General features: G+C 39.6%; 1 protein-coding gene across 1 annotated transcript in view; it reads right to left on the bottom strand.

The window, feature by feature from the left end:
* LOC105534930 (chromosome unknown open reading frame, human C1orf87) overlaps positions 1–24,611 on the bottom strand; it is a 93,592-nt gene that overhangs the window by 22,796 nt on the left and 46,185 nt on the right. Inside the window, exons 5-7 of the mRNA XM_011973871.1 lie at positions 23,790–23,905; positions 19,260–19,425; positions 11,164–11,261 (exon numbers count right to left, since the gene is read on the bottom strand). Of these exons, the coding sequence (XP_011829261.1) occupies positions 11,164–11,261; positions 19,260–19,425; positions 23,790–23,905 (380 nt within the window). The remainder of the gene's footprint in view (positions 1–11,163; positions 11,262–19,259; positions 19,426–23,789; positions 23,906–24,611) is intronic.

The following is a 24,611-nucleotide window of genomic DNA, read 5'->3' on the forward strand; positions in this document are numbered from 1 at the left end:
CATGTGTGTATCCTTGGGCAGGGGAAGGAGGGAAAGGAGACGTGGGAACCATAGTGCTCAGGCTGCACAAGAAAACAGCACTTGTGTAATTTTCTTGTTGGTCAAAACTTAGGTCCCCAAATCAAGGGGAAGATTGTGGTGAAGGGATAAAGTATTTTCTGTTTTCTGCACTTCTTATAGGTGGATAGGGCACAGCTTGGGGCGTGCAACTCATTTATTTTCCCACATTCCATTTATTATAGTTAGTGAAGAATTTTTTGGTACCTTCTGACACTAGAGTCCCTATTAGTCAGTTTTTGCTACTCCTGTATTGTTTGTCTCTTTCCTTCTTCATAGAAATTTTAGTTAGGGGTTGTTAGGCAGATGTTATTTTATACAAAAAGCCTCATACATTAGAAAACCAAACAAACCTAAATGCACTAAACACACAAAATGTAGGCTATTTTACTGGAACATCCTTGTAACACTGATGAAGGTAGTTTCAGCTGGCATGCTGTTCTGTGAGGGTTATGAAGGCTTAAGTCAAAAGGTTTGCCGGTGTTTACCTCCTAAGCCCATTACCTTTTTGCCTTCTGAAATGTATGTTCCAGCCATAATGAACAGTATGTAGTTCACCAAACTTATTTTTGCTTGGCTTTTGTCTCAGCACAAACAGCTCCTTATCTCTGAAATACTCTTCCCTGTCCCTTACCTGGTTAGCTCCTACAAATCCCACCAAGCTCAGCTGAGACATAGTATAGAATATTGATAAAGAGTCAGCTCTGTTCAGACTGCCAGGATCAGAAATTAAGTCCCATGATTTGAAGAATTGCCTTCAGAATCCTGTAATCTTCTACTTCAGTCAAGGGAAACAAAATATGCCAGAAGGAGGAGTCAGACAGGAGGATTACTGAAGAGGCCTTTAGCCTTTAGGGACTATATTAGTTTGCTGGGGTTGTGTTATGGTCTAAATGTTTATATCTCCCCCACATTCATGTACTGAAATCCTCACTCTCATGGTATTAGGAGCTATGGTCTTAGGAAAGTGATTAGGCCATGGAGGGCAGAGCCCTCATACATGGGATTAGTATTCTTATAAAGGAGGCCTAAGAGAGACCTTTTTCTGCTTTCACCATAGGAGGTCACAGTGAAAAAAACATCTGTCTCTAAGGAAGTGGACCCTCACCAAACACTAAATCTGCTTGTGTCTTGATCTTGGACTTCCTGACCTCCAGAAATCTGAGAAATAAATTTATGTTTTTTATAAACCACCAAGTCAATAGTATTCTGTTATGGCAGTCCAAATGGTCTCAGACAGGCTGCCATAACAAAATACCACAGATCACATGGCTTAAACAACAGAAATTTATTTTCTCACAGTTCTGGAGGCTGGAAGTCCAAGATCAAGGTGTCAGTAGATTTAGTTTCTTCCAAGGCCTCTCTCTTTGGCTTGCAGATGGCCACTTTCTTGCTGTGTTCTCTGTGCATGGTCTTTCCTCTGTGCACGTACATCCCTGGTGTCTCTTTGTGTCTCCAAATGTCCACTTCCTATAAGGACACCCTTCAGATTGGATTAGAACCCAAACTAACAGTCTCATTTTAACTCAGTTATCACTTCTTTATATTTAGTTTTTGGGGGACAGAGTCTCACTTTGTCACCCAGGCTGGAGTGCAGTGGTACGATCTCAGCTCACTACAAACTCTCCTTCCTAGGTTCAAGCAATTCTCATGCCTCAGCCTCGAGAGTAGCTGGGATTGCAGGCATGTGCCACCATGCCAGCTAATTTTTGTATTTTTAGTAGAGGCAGGGTTTTCCCACGTTGGCCAGGCTGGTGTTGAACTCCTGACCTCAAGTGATCTGCTCACCTCCGCCTCCCAAAGTGTTGGGATTACAGGCATAAGCCACCATAACCAGCCTATCACTTCTTTAAAAGGCCCTCCAAATATAGCCATATTCTGAAGTACTAGGGATTAACACTTCAATATGTGAACTTTGGAGGGATACAATTCAGCCTTTAACAGCCCTAACAGAAGGAAGAGTCAAAGAAGCCTAACTTTTGAGAGTTAGCCAAGCCAAGGAGAGAGGCCTTCGAAGAAACTAAACCTATTGACACCTTGATCTTGGACTTCTAGCCTCCACAACTCTGAGAAAATAAATCTCTGTTGTTTAAGCCATGTGATCTGGTAAGGAAAGGTTGCTTCCAAGCTCTGGGCTTCTTTGGATAATACCTGCCCCTGGAGCTTAAATGTTTCCCTCTTTGGTATTCATACCTTACATTCCTCCTGGGTCCTGGAGGAGGGGGCAAGAGATACTAAACTGAAATCTAGAATTCTCTTTAGCATCAAGCCCAAGGGTGAAGCCAGCTCTGGAACTTAGGCAGTTTGGCTAAAGCCTCTGTGCCTAGCCATTATCTTATAAACTGAGTTTCATAGGACTTGTAGGAGACTCAGTGTAGTGTAGTGACCAAGAGACGAGACTGAAGGTAGAGAGCCTACATTTGACTTAGCCTTATTGATGAATTCATTTATTACTTGTGTATTGGTTTTAGCCTCTCTGTGCCTCTGTGGCTCAGTTTCCTCACTTGAAAAATAATATACCTACTTCATGGAAAAGTTGTAATAATTAAAAGAGTTAATATTTATAAAGCACTTATTATTATTTTCTGGAAGAGAAAAGGCAGCAGGTCTGATTTCTAAGGCACAGCCAATGGGCAGATCTATACCATATCTCTAATAGCTTGCTACCTAACACTTTTCCTATTCCCTTTATAAGTAATTGCTGAATCAGACACCTCATGTTTCCTTCATCTTCTAAAATCCTCTGGTTGTTCCTGGGATTAGCAAAACCAGTCTTTTTCAACTTAATTGCACTCTCAATAATGGGCCAGATGTGTATGATAAGTCCTGCTTGTGGCTGTGTCAGTTGCTCCCCTCTATTCATGAAGCTTCCATAGCAGCTTTATTATTTATCCCTTCCCCCAACACAATTTGGCTTGTGTGCATGTGTTTTAAACTGGTTTGAAGCATTTAATTTTGCCAATACAATTTTAGAGTATTAGTTTGCCTCCTGTTCTCTCTCTGCCCTCCTTAATTACCATTTATTGCAAAGTCACACAGAAACGTTAAATGCTAATTCTGATTTACATGTTTCTGGCCAAGAACACGGATAATAATTTCCATCCAACACAACCTGAACTCATTTTACATAAGGGTGATTCAGAGTAGAGATTTGAAATCGTAATCAAGTCTTTCTCAAAATCGCCTTATCCTGGCAGTCATTCACTAATGTCTCTGCTAATTGGTAGGCAAATGGCAAAAAAACAAATCTCAATGTTACAACAACAACAACAACAACTTTGTAACAGGGTTTGTGAAATTGCTCCTCTCGTCAACTCTTACAACATGACAGTTTAAGGAGGAAACACAACTCATTTTATTTGGTTAGATGGGGCTAATCCCACATCACCATAATCCCTCCTGATGTTTTATTGATTCTAAAGGACATTTAGTCAGGAAGCAGCTCAGCACTAGAATCCTGCTAATTAGCAAGCAGCCACATTCCAAATGGGTTCCCAATTGAACAGCAGATTAATGGACAATATGTACTAAAATAATGATTCGTGCATTCAGCTTCTAAAATGTGTGTCTAAATTGCATCTTTAATCTCTTAAGGATATAGGTTTGCGTACAAAGCCCTTAACAAAACGGATTTAATTCAACAAAAGAAGCTTTAGCCAATGACTGTTTAGGGATGAAACAGGTTTATTTCTTATAAATGCAATTCTTTTTTAGTTCTTACGGTTTTGATATCCTTGAACATTTAAAAGATAAAGACAGGTGAGTAAAGAAATCAGTGTGCTTCTCTGATCTGCACAAAAACAGTGAGAAACTGAGAGTGTTGATAGGATAATAAGTAGCTTAACCTTATTTGCTCCCCATTTTCTTTTGGTCTCATATTCCTAATTCTTGGAATCTTGGTTCTGGATCTCAATTTTTAATCAACAAACATCTATTGAGTCTCTACTATGTATAAGTATAATGTGAGCTTTGATACTTGCTTTTTCTTCCTTTAGATTGGTGCCTTTTTGGTATTAATTTTAGTCTTGCGATTTTCTACTCAGCTCTCAGCTCAGTTTTCTGCGTTTCCAGCTTAGCCACACCCCTCTCGTTCATCCAACCACCCCCAAGGTTTTAAAGAAGGCAGACTCTCATGTCCAAAGCTGGCATAGTGGGAATTCATTGACTAAGCTCAGTATCATAACCTCATTATTCATATGTTCATTGATTGATGTGCCTCATAACCTTTACCCTTCATTTTTCTGTATTGCTCCATGTGATATGCCATATATTCTAACTTAGGTATTATTTATCTTTCCCATTAGAATATCAGTTTCATGAGCAAAGGGGCTTTGTTTTTTTCATATCTATATTCCTAGTGTGTAAGAGTAGTGCTTGGTATGTAGTAGGTACCCAGTAAATGCTTGCTAAATAAATGAATAAGTAAATTCCTCAAACATTTACTGTGTACCTATCATGTGGCAATGACATGGTTTGGCTTTGTGTCCCCACCCAAATCTAATGTCAAAGTGTATTCTCCATGTGTTGAAGGAGGGGCCTGGTGGCAGGTGACTGGATCATGGGGGCAGATTTCCCCCATGCTGTTCTCGTGATAGTTTTCACAAGATCTGATAGTTTAAAAGTGTGGCACATCCCCCTTCACTGTCTCTCTCTCTCTCCTGCTTTGCCGTGGTACGGTATACTTGCTTTCCCTTTGCCTTTTGCCTTGATCGTTAAGTTTCCTATGGCCTCTCAGCCATCCTTCCTGTTAAGCCTGTAAATCTTTAAGTCAATTAAACCTCTTTTCTTCATAAATTACCCAGTCTCAGGTAGTTCCTTACAGCAATGTAAAAACAGACTGACAGAGAAAATTGGTACCAGGAGAGTGGGGCACTACTATAAAGATACATGAAAATGTGGAAGTGACTTCCAAACTGGGTAATGGGCAAAGGTTGAAACATTTTGGAGGGCTCAGAAGAAGACAGGAAGATGTGGGAAAAAAATTTGAAATTTCCTAGAGACTTGTTGAATGGTTTTGATCAAAATGCTGACAGTGATATGGACAATGACGTCCAGGCTGAGGTGGTCTCAAATGAGAATGAGGAACTTTTTGGGAAATGGAGTAAAGGTCCCTCTTTCTATGCTTTAGCAAAAAGACTGGCAATATTTTGACCCTGCCTTAGAGATCTGTGGAACTTTGAACTTGAGAGAAGTGATTTAGGGTATCTGGCAGAAGAAATTTCTAAGCAGCAAAGCATTTAAGATGTGACCTGGTTGTGTCTAAAAATGTACAGTCATAAGCATTTACAAAGAGATGGTCTAAAATTGCAATTTATGTTTAAAACGGAAGTAGAGAAAAAAAGTTTGGAAAATTTGTAGCCTGACTATGAGGTAGAAAGGAAAAGCACATTTTCTGGGGAGAAAGTCAAGCTGGCTGCAGAAATTTGCATAAGTGATGAGGAGCTATATATTAATAGCCAGGACAATGGGAAAAATGTCTCCAGGTCATTTCAGAGATCTTGGCAGCCCCTCCCATCACAGGCCTGGAGGCCTGGGAGGGAAAAATAGTTTCATGGACTGGGTCCAGGGCCCCACTGCTCTGTGTAGCCTCAGGACGTGGTGCCCTGCATCCCAGTTGCTCCAGCTCCAGCTGTGGCTGAAAGGGACCAAGGCACAGCACAAGCCATGGTTTCAGAGGGTGCAAGCCCCAAGACGTTGTAGCTTCCATGGAGTGTTGGGCCTGTGGATGTGCAGAAGGCAAGAGTTTGGGAGCCTTTGCCTAGATTTCAGAGGATGTATGGAAATGCCTGGATGTTCAGGCAGAAGTCTGCTGAAGGGGTGGAGCCCTAATGGAGAACCTCCACTAGGGCAGTGCAGTGGGGAAATGTGGGATTGGAGCTCCTGTACAGAGTCCCCACTAGGGGACTGCCTAGTGGAGTTGTAAAAAGAGGGTGTACAGTCCTCCAGACCCCAGCATGGTAAATCCAGTGACAGCTTTCAACCATGTACCTGGAAAAGCCACAGGCATTCAATGCAAGCTTGTGAAAGCAGCCAAAGGAGTTGTACCCTGAAGAACCACAGGGGCAGAGCTGCCCAAACCCTTAGGAACCCACCCCTTGCATCAGTGTGCTCTGGATGTGAGACATAGAGTCAAAAGAAATTATTTTGGAGCTTTAAGATTTAATAACTGCCCTGCTGGGTTTTGGACTTGCATGGGTACCGTAGCTCCTTTGTTTCGGCCCATTTCTTCCTTTTGGAATGGGAGCATTTACCCAATGCCTGTACCCCCACTGTATCTTGGAAGCAACTGACTTGTTTTTGATTTTACAGGCTCATAGGTAGAAGAGATTTGCCTTGTCTCAGATGAGACTTTGGACTTGGACTTTTGCATTAATGCTGGAATGAGTTAAGACTTTAGGAGACTGTTGGGAAGGCATGATTGGTTTTGAAATGTAAAAAGAACATGAGACTTGGGAGGACCTGGGGGCAGAATGATATTGCTTGACTCTGTGTCCCCACCCAAATCTCATGTCAAATTGTAATCTCCATGTACTGAAGGAAGGGCCTAGTGGGAGGTGATTGGGTCATGAGGGCGGATTTCCCCCATGCTGTTCTCATGATGGTGAGTGAGTTCTCATGAGGTTTGATGGTTTAAAACTGCACATGTACCCTAGAACTTAAAGTATAATTAAAAAATCAAAACAAAACAAAACAAAAAAACTGTGGCACTTCCCCCCTTGCTGTCTCTCTTTCTCTCTCTCCTGATTTGCCATGGTAAGACGTGTTTGCTTCCCCTTTGCCTTTCACTGTGATTGTAAGTTTCCTGAGGCCTCCCATCCATTCTTACTGTACAGCCTACAGAACTATGAGTCAGTTAAACTTCTTTTCTTCAGAAATTACTCAGTCTCATGTAGTTCCTTATAGCACTGTGAGAACAGACTAATACAGCCAAGTACTAGGCTAGATGTTGGAAATATAGTGTGAGGAAAATAGTCATGCCCCTTGCTAGCATGGAGATCACTATGTAGACTTTAAACTAACAAATAACGCAAATACACACATAATTACAAATAGTGATAAGTGTTAGCAAATAAAATGACTGGGTGCCATGATAGAGTACAGCCCAAGGGACCTGATTTTGATGACTTGGGTAAGGAAGGCCTTCTTCAAGTTGCTCATGAGATAGGGACTGAGAAGAATTTATGTATCTGCATCCCTGAGAATATTTTGAGGGATCACCCCTCTAATTCAATTCAAGTCAATGTATCCCCAACCCCCAATTCAGTTCAAGTCAATAAATATTTATTGAGAACCTACTATGTACCAGGCACTGCTCTAGACACTTTGGATACATCAATGAATAAAACAAAGACCCTTTCTTCCCCGTGGCACTATCATCTACTGTCTGTCAGGGAGATACAGATAATAACTAAACAGATGATAAATCAGCAAATTACCTAATTCATTAGAGGTTGATAAGTGTATAAAAGAAAACACAAGAAGACTAGCTTAAGGGGAACAAAGGATGGGGACCACAGCTTTAAATAGGGTGGTTAGTGTAGGTCTCATTGACAAGGAGATATTTGAGCAAAAACTTGAAGAAGGTGAGGGAGTTAGCATAAGGGTATCTGTGGGAAGAGCTTTCAAGGTAGAGGGAACATTCAAAGGATAGGTGCTAAGCTGAAGTCTGCATGGTGTGTTTGAGGAAGAAAAGAGGCATGGTGTAACTGGAACAGATTAGGGAAAGGAAATTTTAGATGGAGCCAGAGAAGTGATGGGGGAGCAGCTCGTGTAGAGGACTTTGATTTTTTTTTTTTTTTTTTTTTGCCTTCTACATGTAATAACATACTCTTGCAGTGTTTTGAGAAGAGTAATGATGTGAACCCTTTTAGGTTTATTAATAGATTATAATAGCTGTAGGAGTGAGGATAAATTAGGTATAAGAGTAGAAATAGAGTTCAGTTAGGAGGCTATTACAGAAATCCAGGAGAAAGATAATGGTAGTGTGGATGGGTGTTGTTAAGTAACAATAGAGGGGGTGACAGGGAACCAGATTCTGGATATAAGTTGATTTGCTAATTAAATAAATTAAATCAATAATTAATAATCTTTCAAAACAGCAAGTTCCAGGCCCAGTTGGGTTCACTGGTGAATTCTACCAAAAATTTGAGAAGGAAATTGTAGTAGTTTCCCCTTATCTACACAGTGTATATTCCAAGACCCATCGTGGATACCTGAAACCACAGCTAGTACTGAACCCTATATATGTCCTATGCACAAATTTCTTTTTCCTTCTTCACAGTTGTGCGAACAGAAGATTTGTTCTTTTCGTAGATCTTAGCAACCTCAGCATACATTTATTTTCCTCATTAAGTTGCGAGCTTTCACCTTTTTACATAAGAAATTACTTTACAGTTTATCTTTGGCATATGCAAGTTGCCAGCATTACTACTTTTTTGCTTTGAGGCCATTAATAAGCACAATAAGAATTACTTGAACACAAGCACTGTGATACCATGACAGTCAATCTGATAACCAAGACAGCTACTAAGTGACAAACACAGGGGTAACATATACAGCATGGATATGTTGGATGAAGGTATGATCATGTCCCAGGCAGAACCAAGCAGGATAGAATAAGATTTCTCCATGCTGCTCAGAATGGTGCACAACTTAAAATTTATAACTTGCTTATTTCTGGAATTTTCCATTTAATATTTTCAGACCATTGGTAACTGAAGTCATAGAAAGTGAAACCACAGAAAAGGGAAGCCTACTATAATTTGTCTTTTTCTCTGTGTGCTTTTAAGGTTTTTTCTTTACCACTGGGTTAAACAATTTGATCACAATGAACTTTTGCATGGTTTATTTCAAATTTCTTGTGTCTGAAGTTCATTGAGCTCCTTGGGTCCATGTCTTTATAGTTTACCCCAAATTTGAAAAAATTGCAGCTATTATTTGTTCAACATACTTTTCTTCCCTTCATCCCTCTCTTCCTTTTCTGAGACTCCAGTTTCCCATGTATTAGGTTGCTGGTGTCACAAGACCCAATGATGCTCTGTTAGTTTTTCCTTCATTTTTTCACACTGAGTTTTATTTTACATAGTGTCTATATCTGTGTCGTCAAACTCACTTATTTGTTATTGTGTGTATTATCTTCCATTGCTTCCATAACAAACATTTTTCTTTCAGGTATTGTATTTTTAAAATAAACCTTATTTTTTTAAAGTAGTCTTAGATTTTACAGAAAAAATTCAAGGTAGTACGGAGAATTTTCACATGCTTCATACTTGGTTTCCCTTTTGGTCAATATCTTACATTCATATGATACTATTGCTATGATTAATGGACCAATATTCATACATTATGATTAACTAAAGTCCATAATTCCAATATCCTTAGTTTTTACCTAATATTCCTTTTCTGTTCCAGATTCCCTCCAGGCTATCCCATAACATTTAGTCTTCATGTCCTCTTATGTTCTTGTTGGCTGGGACAGTTTCTCAGATTTTCCTCATTTTCAATGGTCTTCACAATTTTGTGGAGCACCGGCTAGGCATTGTGTAGAATGTCTCTGTTGTGAATTGTTTAGGGTTTTTCACATTATTACACTGGGGTTACATGTTGTAGTGGAGAAGACAGTGTGTTTTTTTTTAATCTCCAGAAGTTGTATTTGGATCTTTTTAAATCTTCCATACCTTTCATTATGTTCACGTCTTCCTATGCCTTCTTGAACAGGTGAAGTGTATTTATAAGTGCTCTTTTAACATGCTTGTTTACTAATTGTATTATCCGTGTTGTTTAGGAATCTGCTTGTATTAACCGGTTTTTCTCTGAATAATACGTCCTAATTTTCCTGCTTCTTTTTGTGCTCAGCAAATTTTGCATACATTTTAGAAACTGTGATTTTTGCATTGTTGATCAAAATTTTCTGTTCCTTTGAAGTTGGGGGACTTTGTTCTTAGATATAATTAAGTTGCTCAAAAACATTTTGATCATTTTCAAGCTTTGTTAGACTTTTAAGATTTGTTGAGTTTGTCTGGGGTAATTTGGCACCATCATTACAATGCTGTACTTTTTTAAGGTTTCTACTCAATGCCATATGTGGTACAAGATCTTCTTCACTAGCTGGTGGAAACATGAAGTATTCCCAATCCTATATGAGATCTAATGATGTTTCTACATCTTTCTTTTGGTGTTACTTTCCCTGGCCTTGGGTAGTTGCCTCAAATGGATACATTAGCCAGCACTCACATGAAGATTTAAGGGTAACTCTTAGAAATCTCCAGAGAGGGCTCCCTGGGGATTTCTCACTTCTCTGCTCCTCTGTACTGTGCATTTTAGTCTTTTTGGCCTTCCTGAACTCGAAACTCTGTCGCTTTAACTCAGGGAGAATGCTGGGCTCTGCTTGAATTCCCCATTCCTATGCAATGAGCTAGGCTCACTTGCTTTGTTTTTCTTCTTCCAGGAGTCACTGTTCTGTGCTGTTTGCCATTCGATGTCTGAGAATCACTGCTTCACATATTTTGTCCTATATTTTTGTCATATATTTTTAGTTGTTAAAGGTGGAATGGTAAATCTAGTCCCTGATAGTCTGTAATGGTTGTAGGTGGAAGTTTCCTGCTTTGTTTTTCTACAGCGAAGAAGACCCTCTGGTCACAAAAAAAGCATACCTTCTTAACTCTATCAAGTGATGAAATCGATCGCTTCACACACAGAACTCCTACTCTAAAGACAGATCCAGTGTTTGGTATCCTAACAGAAGACAGAGTGAATAAAAAATTCGGGCTGCTCTCACAAAATGTCATTCCCTAGGTAGGAGTCTAGAAAATCCAAGATCAAGGTGCTGGCAGGTTAAGTTTTTGGTGAGGACCCTCTTCCTGACTTATAGATGGCTACTTTTTGTATCTTCACATGGAAGAGACAGGAAACTCTCATGTCTGTTCCTCTTGTTACAAAGACAATAATTTCATCATAGGGGTTTTACCTGTATGACTTCATCTAAACCTAATCACCTCCCAAAGCCAGTCTCCAAAAACCATCATATTTGAAGTTAAGGCTTCACCATATCATTTGGGGAAGGGGTGGTGGATACAAATATTCAGTTCTTAGCAAAAGTTGACTTACTTTATTTCATTTTGGTAACCCAAATCTTGATGGTTAAGCAATGTTTCCAGCAGGCTCAGGGTCAGATACAATCCATGCTTCCCACATATAGCCCTGACCTACAAGTTTGAAAAAAAAAAAAGATTTCACTAGAATACAAAATGTTTCAATAGGATACGATTAATATTTTTCTCATAATTAGAAGCTATATTTTTTTGACAAAGAATTAATACCCAGCAGTATATTCTACCATTGAGGTATCATTCAGGATATGATTTAGGACAAGAATGTGCAACTGAATGCTTACCAGCAAGTTTTTATACAGTTGACACAGAGGCATACTTCATTACTCAGAAGCCACTGGGGTTTGAAATACTGATCTTACATTTTTATCAGCCATGGAATGGGTAGTCAATGCCTCTGTATTATACATACTTCATTATATAGGTGAATTGCTAAATGTTTTTGTTTCATCCATTTTGATTTGCAAAACAAGCTTGTTGTATTAGTGGGGTTAATATTACTATCTACATTTTATATATGAGGAAATAAAGACTTGGAGAGATTAAGTATTTCCTTAATGTCACATAGCTAAGTAGTTATGGAACTTAGTCTAGAAACCAGATGCTCAGATAAATATTTGTTGAATGAATGAATGAGGTGTCATTGAAGTTTCCCAAGTTCATAATATGTTCTAAATCTTGTTCTGAACTAGTACAAACTAGTTCAGTTCTCAGGTTGGTGGGTAAGTGACACTTAGATTCAAATATTTCAAACTTTTAGGGTGTAGTAACTTTTGTTGTATATTTAGAATAATGGTTAAACATATAAATGATAGAATCAAACAGACCTTATTTGAGCACAGGTCTGCTTCCTGTGATCTCTCTGATCTTAGGAAGTTACTTAACCTTTTTATAGCTGCAGCTTCATTTATTAAACAAGACTAGTACTTCCTACTTCCCAGGATTCTGTGAGGATTTCATGATAAAGTTAGCATTTAGAATAGTGCCTGGCTCTTAGTAGGCATTTGATTAATATTTGATGAAATAAAGAAAAGACAGAGGGAGGAGAGAGGAAGCAGAGGGAGAGAGGAAAGAAGAGAGAAGAGGGGAGAGTAGAGGAAAGAAGAGAGAAGGAAAACAGAGAAATGGAAGAAGAAAGAAGAGAGGAAACAAGGGAGGGAGAGAGAGAGAAATAGCAGGGTATCAAGGAAGGAAGGGGAGAAGGAAGGAAAAAACAAATGTCGAGTTTAGTGTGTGGACTATTTACACTAAATTGGACATTTCTAATAATAACTATGTAAATAAATATATATAAAAAAGCAGCTACTAAAAATAGCTATTTACTACAAACATAACTACAGTTGAGCATTCCTAATCCAAAAATCCAAAATCTGAAACTTTTTGTGTGCTGACAGGAAACCACAAGTGCGGAATTCTACACATTAGTATTTAACACAAACCTCGTTTCATGCACAAAATTATTACAATTATTGTATAAAGTTACCTTCAGGCCATGTGTATAAGTGATATATGAAACAAAAATAAATTTCATGTTTAGATTTGAAGTTCTGTCCCCAAGATAGTTCATTACATATACGTAACTATCCCAAATCCAATAAACATTCAAAATCCAAAACACTTCTGGTCCCAAATATTTCAGACAAGAGATACTTGACCTGTATTTTTAGTCACTGTTACTATTTTTAGAGGAAGTTCAGTGTAGTGCCTGTTTTAAACCTATCTTTTTATATTGATACTTCAGCCTTCGTGGGCTTGGCTGACCCTGGAGAGACTGCCCTTCCTGAAGTGTGACTTTTATCACCTAACCAACTTATCCAAAGCCCATACCCCAACCATCTATTTTATTGATGTGCTCACAGAGCCACTATTTCCCTGCTCTAACCACCCTGGGGCCAGGTACAGAGCCTGCTGGTTATGCAAGCTAGCCAATCCTAAGCCTGCTTACTCTGCTCTGTCCATTCCTTCCCGAAAACCCACAGAAAGTCTCGTGCCCACATTCCCCTCATTCTCTCTGCCTCCTGACAGAACCCGGTGCTTCCTCTGGCCTTGCAAGGTGTGGCCTGGCCCTGCAGGGTGTGGGGTGCCCTCTCCTTTCAGCAACCATGAGAAACAAACTATCTTTTCAGTAGCAATCATCTCATTTCCTGATCTGTTGGTCTCACCATACTTGAATAATCATAAAACCAACATTTTAAAATGACAACAAAAAGCTCATCCTCATTTGTCTGTATGAAAGGAAAGACAACCAATCTGGATTTGAAACTGGCATGTTCCTATGTATACAGCAGAAATGTCAGGGAAGCTTAGAAGAGGGAAAAAAAAAGATTGATTTGAATCATGAAAAAATAAATAGAGTTTGCTAGAAGAATAAGGAGTTGAGGGGCATTCTAGGCAGAGGAAAAGCATGTGTAAATATGGGTGAGAAAAAGCACGGTGCTTTTTAGAAGCAGCATTTATTTTGACATTATCCATTCTGCTATCATATCCCTTTTCAGGTTGGGCTGTAATTAGCTGTTATTTGTTGAGCATTTCTACAAGGTGGTGGCTTACTCAGGACTGGAATTGGGTTTCATTCATTTTCTTATCACCATTGACTAGCACAGTATTGAAACATAAAGGATCAATAATTATTTAATAAATGTATATATGAGTGAAAGAGGCCATGAATGCATGAGTTGAATTCACTGAAGAGTGGCATATGCATGAGTGGAGATGGGCAAAAAAATAAAGTTCAAGAGTCAGAGATTGGTCATGCTAGGCCATTTTACTCCATAAATAAGAACTGAACTATCTTCATGATTAGAACATATTGATATATTTTTGAACATCAATATTAAGAGAATATTCTAAAAACAGATCACTTCTGGCAACATTGAGTTTTGCTTTAGGTTAAAATGAACAGCATATTAGAAATAGTACATCAGGGTTCCTAGAAGCAGACTGATTGATAGCTGCTAAGAACGGACTGCTGCCAGTTGTAGAGGCACAACAGAAACATCTACCAGAAAATAACAGCAATTCCATGTTAGTCACGATTATTATTAAAATCCTTTAAAACATCAATATTCATAATAAGGACCCTTGGTAAGAAAATGTTTCTATGTAGTTTCTTCTGTTTATTAAGGAAATGTTTTTAACCAGAAGTAAATAAAATATGTTATTAAAAATTACATGTGAAATAAACATTCATTTCCCCAAAATGCTCCTTGAAAGAGCAGTGCACACTGTCTTAGCTCCCTCTTTTCCCACAGATAGCTCCATTTGCATTTTACCTCTTCATTCTGCTTAAACTATGTTTACCACGTTACTAGGAATCTCCATGGTTTTAAATTTAATGTATACTTTTCAATCCTATTTATAGATGATCTCGTTGCAGCATGAGACATGGCTGATCATTGCCACCCTGCTCCAAACTCTCTTTGTATTTTGCTTTTTTTTTTTTTTTAAACCACTCCTATGTCTCCTTTGATTGTTTTGAATTTCCTTTGTTGGCTTCTCTTTGTTTACCACTCCTTAGCAATGAGTGCTCTCCTCAGCCTTCTTCCATTCTCACTTGTCATTACATCCTTGGGTAATCTTAACTACTATGAATTCCACTCCATATTGAAAAGTCTTAAATCACTATTCAGTTTTCACCTCTCTAGCCAGATCAGCATGTTCAAAACTGAACTCATCACTCCTTCCTCTACCCCTCTCAATTACTCCTTTTCTGTTTCCTATCTCAGAGAATGGCACCACTGTCCATCAGGTTGCCAAAGCTAGAACCTTGGAAGTCATTCTTTATTTCTCCCAAGTCGGGGCCCCTATCCAATTAGTCATCAAGACTTGCTTTTCTACCTCCTTGATGTCTCCATCCCTCCTGATACTGCCTTGGCTTAAACCCTCATAATTTCTTGCCTGGATGATTGAAACAGCCTTCTAAAAGGTCTCTCTGCCCCCAGTTTTGCCTGCTTCTAATGCATTCTCCAAATTCGATTGGAATGCTCTTTTTTCTCATTTGAATCTGATCATATCATTCACTTGTTTAATATCCTTCAATGGTTCCTTTGGACCTTCAGTATGAAATTCACGCTCCTTACAAAGACCCTTCATAAACTGGCTCCTACTTTCCATTCTAAAGGTGACTTGAGCAGGACTTACAGTTTCCTGAATTAACCATGCTGTCATGTCAGTGCTTTCACATTGCGACTTTTACCGAGAACACTTTCACACTTTCCCATCTCTTCCCCTGTCTCCAAGTTTTTTTTTTTTTTTTTTTTTTTTTTTTAATAAGTCTTGCCTCTGTCACCCAGGCTGGAGGGCAGTGGCAGGATCTCGGCTCACTGCAACCTCTGCCTCCTGGGTTCAAGCGATTCTCCTGCCTCAGCCTCCCAAGTAGCTGGGACTACCATGTCCACGAGTAGTGTGTGCCATCATGCCTGGCTAATTTTTTTATTTTTAGTAGAGAAAGGGTTTCACCATGTTGGCCAGGATGGTATCCATCTCTTGACCTTGTGATCCGCCCACCTTAGCCTCCCAATGTGCTGGGATTACAAGCGTGAGCCACCATGCCCAGCCGCCCTGTCCCCTCATTCTTTGCCAAACTCGCCTGTCCTCTAAGATTCAGTGTTTACATCATCTCCTCTGGAGAGCTTTCAGGTGAGGGCACATTGGTGTTCCTTCTCTGTGTTCAAAGTCACTGCCGTCATTACACTGTCACACAGAATTGTGATGACATATTTAAAACATTGCCTTTCCCCTGAGCTCCTGGAGAACTCAGGAGCCCAAACCATAAAAGTCTGTTGTCCTCAGTTCCTACTTCAATGCCCAGAACACAATGAGTGAGTATTATGTCAAATGCAAGAATGGATTAAATATGCCATATTGATCAGAAAGGTGACTGTTGCATTGGAAGAGGAGAAAGATTCAAAGTTAGTAAAAATCTTTTTTATACTTTTAAGGCAGAGCTTAAAGTTATAGAAAACACTAAATATGAAAATAGAACCTGACAAACTACAGAAGGAGGTCTTAAAGTCCTGGTCCACTTAAACACATGTGTTAGCTAGAGTCTTGCCACAAGAATGAACTTCACATTCACAAACCCAGGCTATGTCAGTAAGGGGACTTCCTCCTGATGATGAGGAAGCTACATGAAAATGAAGCAAAGAGTAATTAAAACAACCTATGTTCTAGCTAGCTCCTCCTGGGAGGCAGGTTTGGGAGCAGTTTGGGAGGGGTTTGTGCTGTGAAGCAGAAAGAGGATGAGTTCAAATGCTGAAGAATATGGATTATGTAAAAGGGTTAAACTGAGCCTGCATGCATAGAATATCTTAGGTTCTACAACCCTATTGAATCTACACCTGACTTGGATAATGGTCAGGGAAGTTAATAAATAAATGAATGTGTATCCACATTGCCTTGGCAGTCCTAACAGAAACCATCATTGCGTTGAAGGTATGCTAGAGGAACAGGATGAGTGAGTCCATAGAATGAAGATGGCAGATACTTTATATACTTCTATACTGACCTTTGTATATGGTCAAATTCCATTGATTTTAGTGACAAGACCCGTAGAATATCCTTTAAAACTGCATTTATTTATCTTGGAAATTACAGATGATTTGTGAACCCTCTGAAATGGTGGCTGTGTGGATGTGCTTTTAAAATTTTTTTTAAATCTTTCTGGACAGAAAGTGCATAGCTTTCATAGTCTGTGATTCTCTCTCCTGCACCCAAAGGAAATTCAGAGCTACTGGCCAAAACAACCCCCCCGCCCCCGCAAAAAAAAGAAACCTTTTAACTCAGTCATAACCTTTCCTTGTCCACTCTGAAGTCCCATGTTAAGGAGTAAGGGAGTAGAGGTATCATAGTGGCTGCTTCTGTTTCCAACGTCCCTTCGGCCTCAATTCGCCTCATGTTCTGGGGAAACAGAATTCTATTTTACGTGCCTCCCAGAACTGTATTATGCTCTGAGTGAGTTCCAGATGTCTTAAGAGATGCCAGATGGCTCATGAAAGGCAGACCAGCTTCAAGGAAAATGTACCCCATTTCTTTGGATCTGAACCATAAAGTTAAGCTTTCAGGGATGGCTGTGGGGAGAAGAACATTCAAGATTCAAGGTCTGCCCTGACAACCAGACCTCAATGTGGCCATCACTTGACTGTGGGAAGATTCGCCTTTCTAAGGCTGTTTTGAAGTGAGACCCTCACCAAACACTGATTTGTTTTTTATAAGAAGGAAAGGAAGCATATACAGTGAGGGCCTTATAAATCAGATAGTATGCTAAATGCCTCCACATATTTATTTTATTTAATCCTCACATAGACACAGGAGGTAGATATTTGGGACCCAGATTTGCCAGTGGAAAATCTGAGACTTAAAGAGCTTTAGTAAACATATTTTGATTTTCAAGTTGTTTATGTTTCATTCTATGAGTATCATCTGAGAATATTCAAACTTCACCATTGGGTTATGTGGTTTCTAATCTAAGAAAAAATTGCGGCTAAGAATTTTTAGACTAAGAGACTATTTCTGTAGATCTTCTCACAAACAAGGCCACATGTGCTGTGTGGACTCTCCTAGAATGCTCTATCGCTCTTTCTCATGAAATATGCTTGCATGTATAATATTCAAACACACACACACACACACACACACACACACACACACACACACAGTTTTGCCTTTGCACAGTTGAGTTTAATACAGAAGTTATGAGAAAAATGCTTTTATCCTAGAATAAGAACTCATTTTCAACATATCATGTCCTTGCTCCTTAGTAAACATCACCGTTTTTTAAATTCTCTGACTCCCTCAATTCTAACCTCTGTATACCTAGATGAAAGGCATTTTCCAATCTTTCTAACAGGAAGTTTTTGGCCTATAATTTCCAATTCTTTCTAATCTTCTGGAATTCTAACTCTTGTATATTGAACTCAATGGAATCATCCAGATATCTTCTACCTAATGAAGTGCCGATTCTGCCTCTCAGTTTCCATAACTCTTCTGGAGTTTGAATCCTGGCCCTGCCACTTGTTAGCTATGACTCTTGGGTGATTCAATTGGCCTCTTCGAGACTCCGTTGTTTTTTTTTGAGACAGAGTCTCGCTCTGTCACCCAGGCTGGAGTGCAGTGGCGTGATCTCGGCTCACTGCAACCTCTGCCTCCCGGGTTCAAGCAATTCTCCTGCTTTAGCCTCCCGAGCGGCTGGGATTACAGGCATGCTCCACCACACCAGGCTAATTTTTTTTTGTATTTTTAGTAGAGACGGGGTTTCACCGTATTGGCCAGGTTGGTCTTGAACTCCTGACCTTGTGATCCATCCACCTCAGCTTCCTAAAGTGCTGGGATTACAGGCATGAGCCACCATGCCTGGCGAGACTCAATTTAAAAAATTTATTAAATGGGTATTGTAAGGACTACCTAGATTTTGTAGTATTTTGTACAGAATTAACTTTGTAAGTGTTATATGAGATAATGTAAGCAAAACATTTAGCACAGTGCTTGGCACTTAGTAAAAGTGTAGTGATGATGAGGTGTTGCTAATAGAGTTACAGTAGTAGTGGTAATTATTATTTTACCTATATCCATAGTAGCCTTATGATGGGATTTACTTGGCTGCAGCAGTTCCATGAATTATTATGGTTCTGGATTCTCTTCCATGAAGCGCGTCTGCACTATTAATTAATGCTCCAAAACAGCATGGTAACCTCTACCGGCAGTAAATTACATTGGTCCCTAAAATTTGGTTTTCCTCAGGGATGGGACACCACATGCTGTTCTCATTGGAAGCCAGGAAAGAGTGTGAGAAATAAACATTTGGCCTTGAAAAAATAGTTGTTTTCCATTATGAAATATTATTTGGGTGTTGTTATATCCTCTATTATTAACATAAAACAACCCAGTATAAATAATTCCTGGATCAATTTCACAATTCCTGTACATTTCACAATTCCTTTTCTGCCTTGTTTTTCACTTCTCAAGCAAAGAAAACAAACACTTGTGTAATGTATTCCACAGGCAGAATACAGATCAGTCCTGTGCCTTATTACTATAGACCCAATGCCCTAAAGTAGCCTTTATAGAGGAACAAATCTGAAATTGAATTTTGGTTACCTTAGGTGGAGGAAGGCAGCCAGAGAATGAGCGATCTTCTTTTCGAAAACTCAGATTGAGATTGTCTATGTTGAGTCTGCCACTGGTTGTCCTTAGTGCCATCTTCAAAATCTCCAACAGACTCCTGTTCACTTCTGGCTGTGAGCTGGAGTGTTGAGGTGGAGTGCTGATTGGAAGGGAAATGGGGAAGGCTATGAAAAGATGATCCACTCAAAACAGCTGCATGCTTTCCTACTACATCTCTCAACTTTGCTACACACTGTGGAACCAGTGAGCCCATCCACGAAGGCCCTCTCAGTCTTGGGAACCTGGTCATGAGGCTGCATGCAGATATTTCATAGCTTAAATTGTACCTGCTCCATCTGAGTGAGCTCTACCATCTCTTTTCCAAGAGGCATCAACCAATCTGACTACACCAAAGGCCAAAATTGTTAATCTATCTTTATAACTGTATTTTTTTTCTAGGTTGAGACAAAAAATAAGTAATCATAGTAGTTTACCTGCTTGATTTTGCTTTTCTTCAACTCAGATAATTACTGATGACAAATGAAATTTCTAAACTGCTCACTGCCACAAGCAAAGCAAAGCAGATTCCACCAGATCCCCATACCAAGAGAATCTAGTTCCCTGGGAGGAAATCCTGAACCAGTTGAATTTCCTGCATTAACCTTGACTCTGCTCCTTATATCTGAAAAACCCAGAAATGTTTGGGAGTAATTACTTACAGTCTGGCATGCAAATGTACATAATTATTAAGATGGTCTGTCTAACTGACTATCATTATTTTAAATAATAGGTGAAAAGCAACAGGGTGAGATGTTTTAGTCACTGATTTTATGAAACTGGTTTGATATGTTTACTCATCTAACAGCCAAATGTATTTGTTCCTCCAGATCCAGGCAGACTATTGCTTCCTCTGTGAAGCTTTTGCTGTTTTCCATTGTTTCAAGTTAAACACCAAGTTCCCTAGAGGGACAGTCCATGACACTGCCCAACTTCTACCCATCTACATCGGGTTTCTTTCAGTGGTATGCTGGTAAATCTTTAACAATCAGCTCTGCAAGATAAAGCCCTAATTTGTTGCATTACTGATTTCCCTGGTATAAATACTCCCACCATGGTTGATTTCAGGCTACCACTGTGACATTGCTGAATGAGGAGTTGGGAAGAGGTGTGCATCATCGGCCCTGATGTCTGGCTCCTGCACACCCCTGATTGATACACTTATTCATAGTGCTTTGTTCTTTTCCTTAATAGGTCTCCTTCAACTTGTAGTCACATCTCTATTTCCTTATTTTTTTAAGTCTGACTTCCTCCCTAGTAGTCTGCTCTAAGAGGTCAAGTCTGTTTTGTTCCTTACTGTTTTCCAGGGATCTTGTACAGTACCTGGAATTGATTCATATCAGATGTATATAACTTTGTCCAAAGGTCATATTATTTCCTTTTTATTTTTTTTTGGCTCTGGGACTCTCACACAAGCTTTGGCTCCAAATTATACTATTCTGAACCTCTTAATAATACATAATGTTTTCCAAAAGTTTGGTACAGAGAAGGAATAGTGGGCATGTGTCTTTATTTTGGTCACCAACTTTTGCATCTTCCTTCACCTGTCCAGGGAGTTCCCCAGCTCATGAGACAGTCCACCTCTCACTGTGGCAGAGCAGAATGCCAACTATTTGCTTTACCAGCCTCTCTTTGCTGCAAGAGCACATGACCCGAACACTGTCAATCAGATATCTCTGTTCCAGATCTGAATCATAAGTCTTCCTTCCTCTTTTCTTGCAAGGACAGTTTCTGGGGATAAGAATTCATGAAGCTTTGGTCCCTGGCTCACTACCCTGAGTACTGGATGGGCAGGTGTGGTATGGAATCCATTTACTGCAGCTGGTAGGGTTTCTTAGAAGACCTGTTGCAGATATTTATTTCATCTGGTCCAATTTAGGAGATGGGAGCTCTTGCCACCCCTGCTGCCACTGGCAATGCTGGAACCTTTTAAAACATCACAGAGCTACCCTATTAGAGTCTCTACCTGACAGATCATGAGAAGGGGATTTTCCTGATCCATACCTTAATTAACAAAGAGCCTGGCTTTATTACAGGCCATCAGTCTTGTATTTCTACAAACATACTGTCTGGTTTTTATAAAGCAGCACCTTCTCTGCTGCGCTCAAAATGATTTCTTTATGCGCCTTTACTATAGAACAGATATTCAGGTATCCCTGAAAGTAAATTGATGTGAGCTCTTTAGAAAATTGGAAGTGCCAATTACATTCAGTAAATATTATTGAGCATCTTCTGTATGCCAGAAACTATGTTAGAACTATGCTAGACACAGAGTTGGCCAGGACAGCCACGATTCCTAACCTCAAATATCAAATAAATAACTGAAAATGCCATAACTGCTATGAAGGGGAAGGACTGTGGGACTATATAACACAGAGATCTAACCTTATCTAGATATCAGCAAAGGCTTTCTGTCTAGGACTCTTAAGACCTTATATGCCAGGGAGTGGCCATGTATTCTACTGCATGGTCTATGATCTCTCAGGGCCAAAATTTACAGTATGTATTATGTGAAGGATAGTTGCTGTTGGTTAAAAATTTGTAGGGCTTTATGGCTTTCAGTAAGACAGTTGCTCCCAGAGTGGTATTTGACTGGAGTGCCTAGATGGCAGTATTGTTTTCTTTGGACCATGAGCCCTAAAGGAAGAGATCAGGCTTTGTCAATCCTGTAATTCACTGTGGCCAGCAAAGTAAGCCTGGCAAACAGCTCACATTCAATGAGTGTTGAAGTTATCACAGTGAAACAGGGCACACTGTAGGAGGAATCAAGTCCAACCGTTGGCCCAAGGATGTTTTCAAACAAACAAAACAAACAAACAAACAAACAAATAAACAAACAAAAACCCCTACCTTCTTCCTAGACTAAAACACTTAACTCTAATGCCATAGCTCTTAACCACCATGCCACATTATTTGCAGCTGAAAAGAGTGTCTTCTAGAAGAATAGTTAAAAATAATAAAAACACTTATATAGTACTTACTATGTGCCAGTCACTGATTTTTGGAATTTTGCATTTATTAACTCAGTTACTATTACAAATCAATGAAGTGAAGTGTATCATCCCCATTTTACAGTTGGAGAATGGAACTACAGAGAAGTTAAGTGAAACGCCAAGGTCACATAGCCCCAGAGTGGCAAAGACAATAGTTGAGGCCAGGCTTTTGCAATGGAGGCTATGCTCCTAACCACTGCGATTTGTCACCTTTTTTTGGCAAACATGAGAATATCATACTTTATTGCATTTCATCTCTGATTATATTCCTCACATCTTATTTTTATTTTGAGTAATTTCTTTCCCTTGAGATTATATGAAGTGACTGCGGATGCCTGAACCTCAACCCTTTTTTTGCTAGTGCCTGCAACCCAGGAGCTGACTGACTGAACATCTTTTTGGAATCACACTTCATAGATGAGCTCTGTACCCGTACACAATCATTTCTTATTTCATAATGAGGTTTTTCATTTTCACACAGCAACCTCATAAAAAGACACATGCTTGATGTTAAAAAACATATGCAATTGCTGCAAATAACTTTCTATGTTGGCCTGCGCACAAAAAAGAGAGAGAGAGAAAACTCTGAGCACAAGCCAAGTGCTGGTGAAGAGCAAAGTGATTCTGCATCGGGTGAGGTGTTTGAGTGAACGCCTTCAAGATCCCTGCCAGCACTAGGAGTCTAGTGCCATGGACTGACTGAATTCCCTCAAAGTTCCTGTTTTGAAACCCTAATGCCAATGTGATAACATCAGAAGGCTGGGCCTGTGGGATTTGGTCATGAGGGTGGAGTCCTCATGAGTAAGATCAGTGCCTGTCTTAGTCTATTTTGGGCTGCTATAACAGAATATCTGAGATTGGGTCATTTATAAAGAACAGATATTTTATTTCTTCAGTTCACAGGGGTGAGAAGTGCAAGGTCAGTGGCAGGCATCTTGCAAGGGCCTTCTTGCTGCATCATTCTGTGGTGGAAGGCAGAAGGGCAAGAGGAGGCAAGGGTGAGAGATAAACCCGCTTTTACAACAAATCCACTCTCTTGGTAACTAACTCACTCCTGAGATAATGACATTAATGCATTCAAGAAGGCCGAGCCCTGTGACCTAATCACCTCTTATTAGGTCCCATCTCCCAGGGCTGTTGTTGCATTAGGGATTAAGCTTCCAACACATGAACTTTGGGAAAACACATTCGAACCATAGCAATACCTTTGTAAGGAGAGGCCCACAAGCCAGCTTGCTCTGTTTCTGCCATGTGGGGATACAGAGAGAAGTCAGCAGTGTGCATCTTGGGAGAGCCCTCCCAGAACTCAACCATGCTGGTGCCCTGATCTTAGACTTTTCAGTCTTCACTTCAGAACTGTGATTCATACATTTATGTTCTTTATAAGCCACCCGGTTTATGGTACTTTTTTATAGCAGCCCACACAGACTGAGACACCTAGGAACAAAACCCTCAGAAAAAGGAAGAAGAGTACCTTTGGCTATGAGTGCCATGACTCTCAGTTTTTCTCAGGTCTGCAGCTGCTTTGTTTTGCTGTGGATAATCTGATGCTGCACTGTTTAAAAACCAGAGTAGCTTTTCATAATTCACCTGAAAATTACATGTAAAATAAAACATCCTCATTTAATTTACATGTAAGGAAAGAGGCCTGTTGAGATAAAATGTGTTTGGCAAATTTTTACATTAAACATTTTTTAAAAACCACTTAAAAATATAGTATCATAATTATTGGTGTTTTTAGCAAGTATTCTAATTATTTTCCCTTCTGGACAAACGGTGAAATTGTACTTCCTGGTTGTCTTGTGGTTGGATAAGGCCATGTGACTAGTTCTGGCCAATGAGTTATAAGCAGAACTGAGACCCTGTGAGCTAACATGAGACCCTCCAGGACTCTTTTTCCCCTTCTGCTGTCCTGTCCAAAAATATCCTAAAGTGGCTGTTTCATCATCCTGGGTCCCAGAGCTAAAATGACAACAGTGTTGAGAACTATGGCTGGCTCTATGGAAATAAAAATGAGAAAAAATAACCTTTTGTGACTTTAAGCCACAAAGATTTTGGGGTTATTACTATAGCATAACCTAACCTCTAGCCTCTCTCTCTCTCCCCACCCCTGCCCCGACTCTCTCTCTCGTTCCTTCTCACATATCTTATACATTTATTATATATGCTGTATTCAGCAGATATATTTAGCTACATTGAGCAGATATATTCAGATAATCTGAAGACAAAAATGTATTAGGCTAAATGAAAAATCTGAAGACCCTTTTCCTGCACAGGAAAGGACTGAAGGAATGTC

The sequence above is a fragment of the Mandrillus leucophaeus genome, unplaced genomic scaffold (genome assembly GCF_000951045.1).
Source record: "Mandrillus leucophaeus isolate KB7577 unplaced genomic scaffold, Mleu.le_1.0 Scaffold14, whole genome shotgun sequence".
NCBI lineage: Eukaryota > Metazoa > Chordata > Mammalia > Primates > Cercopithecidae > Mandrillus > Mandrillus leucophaeus.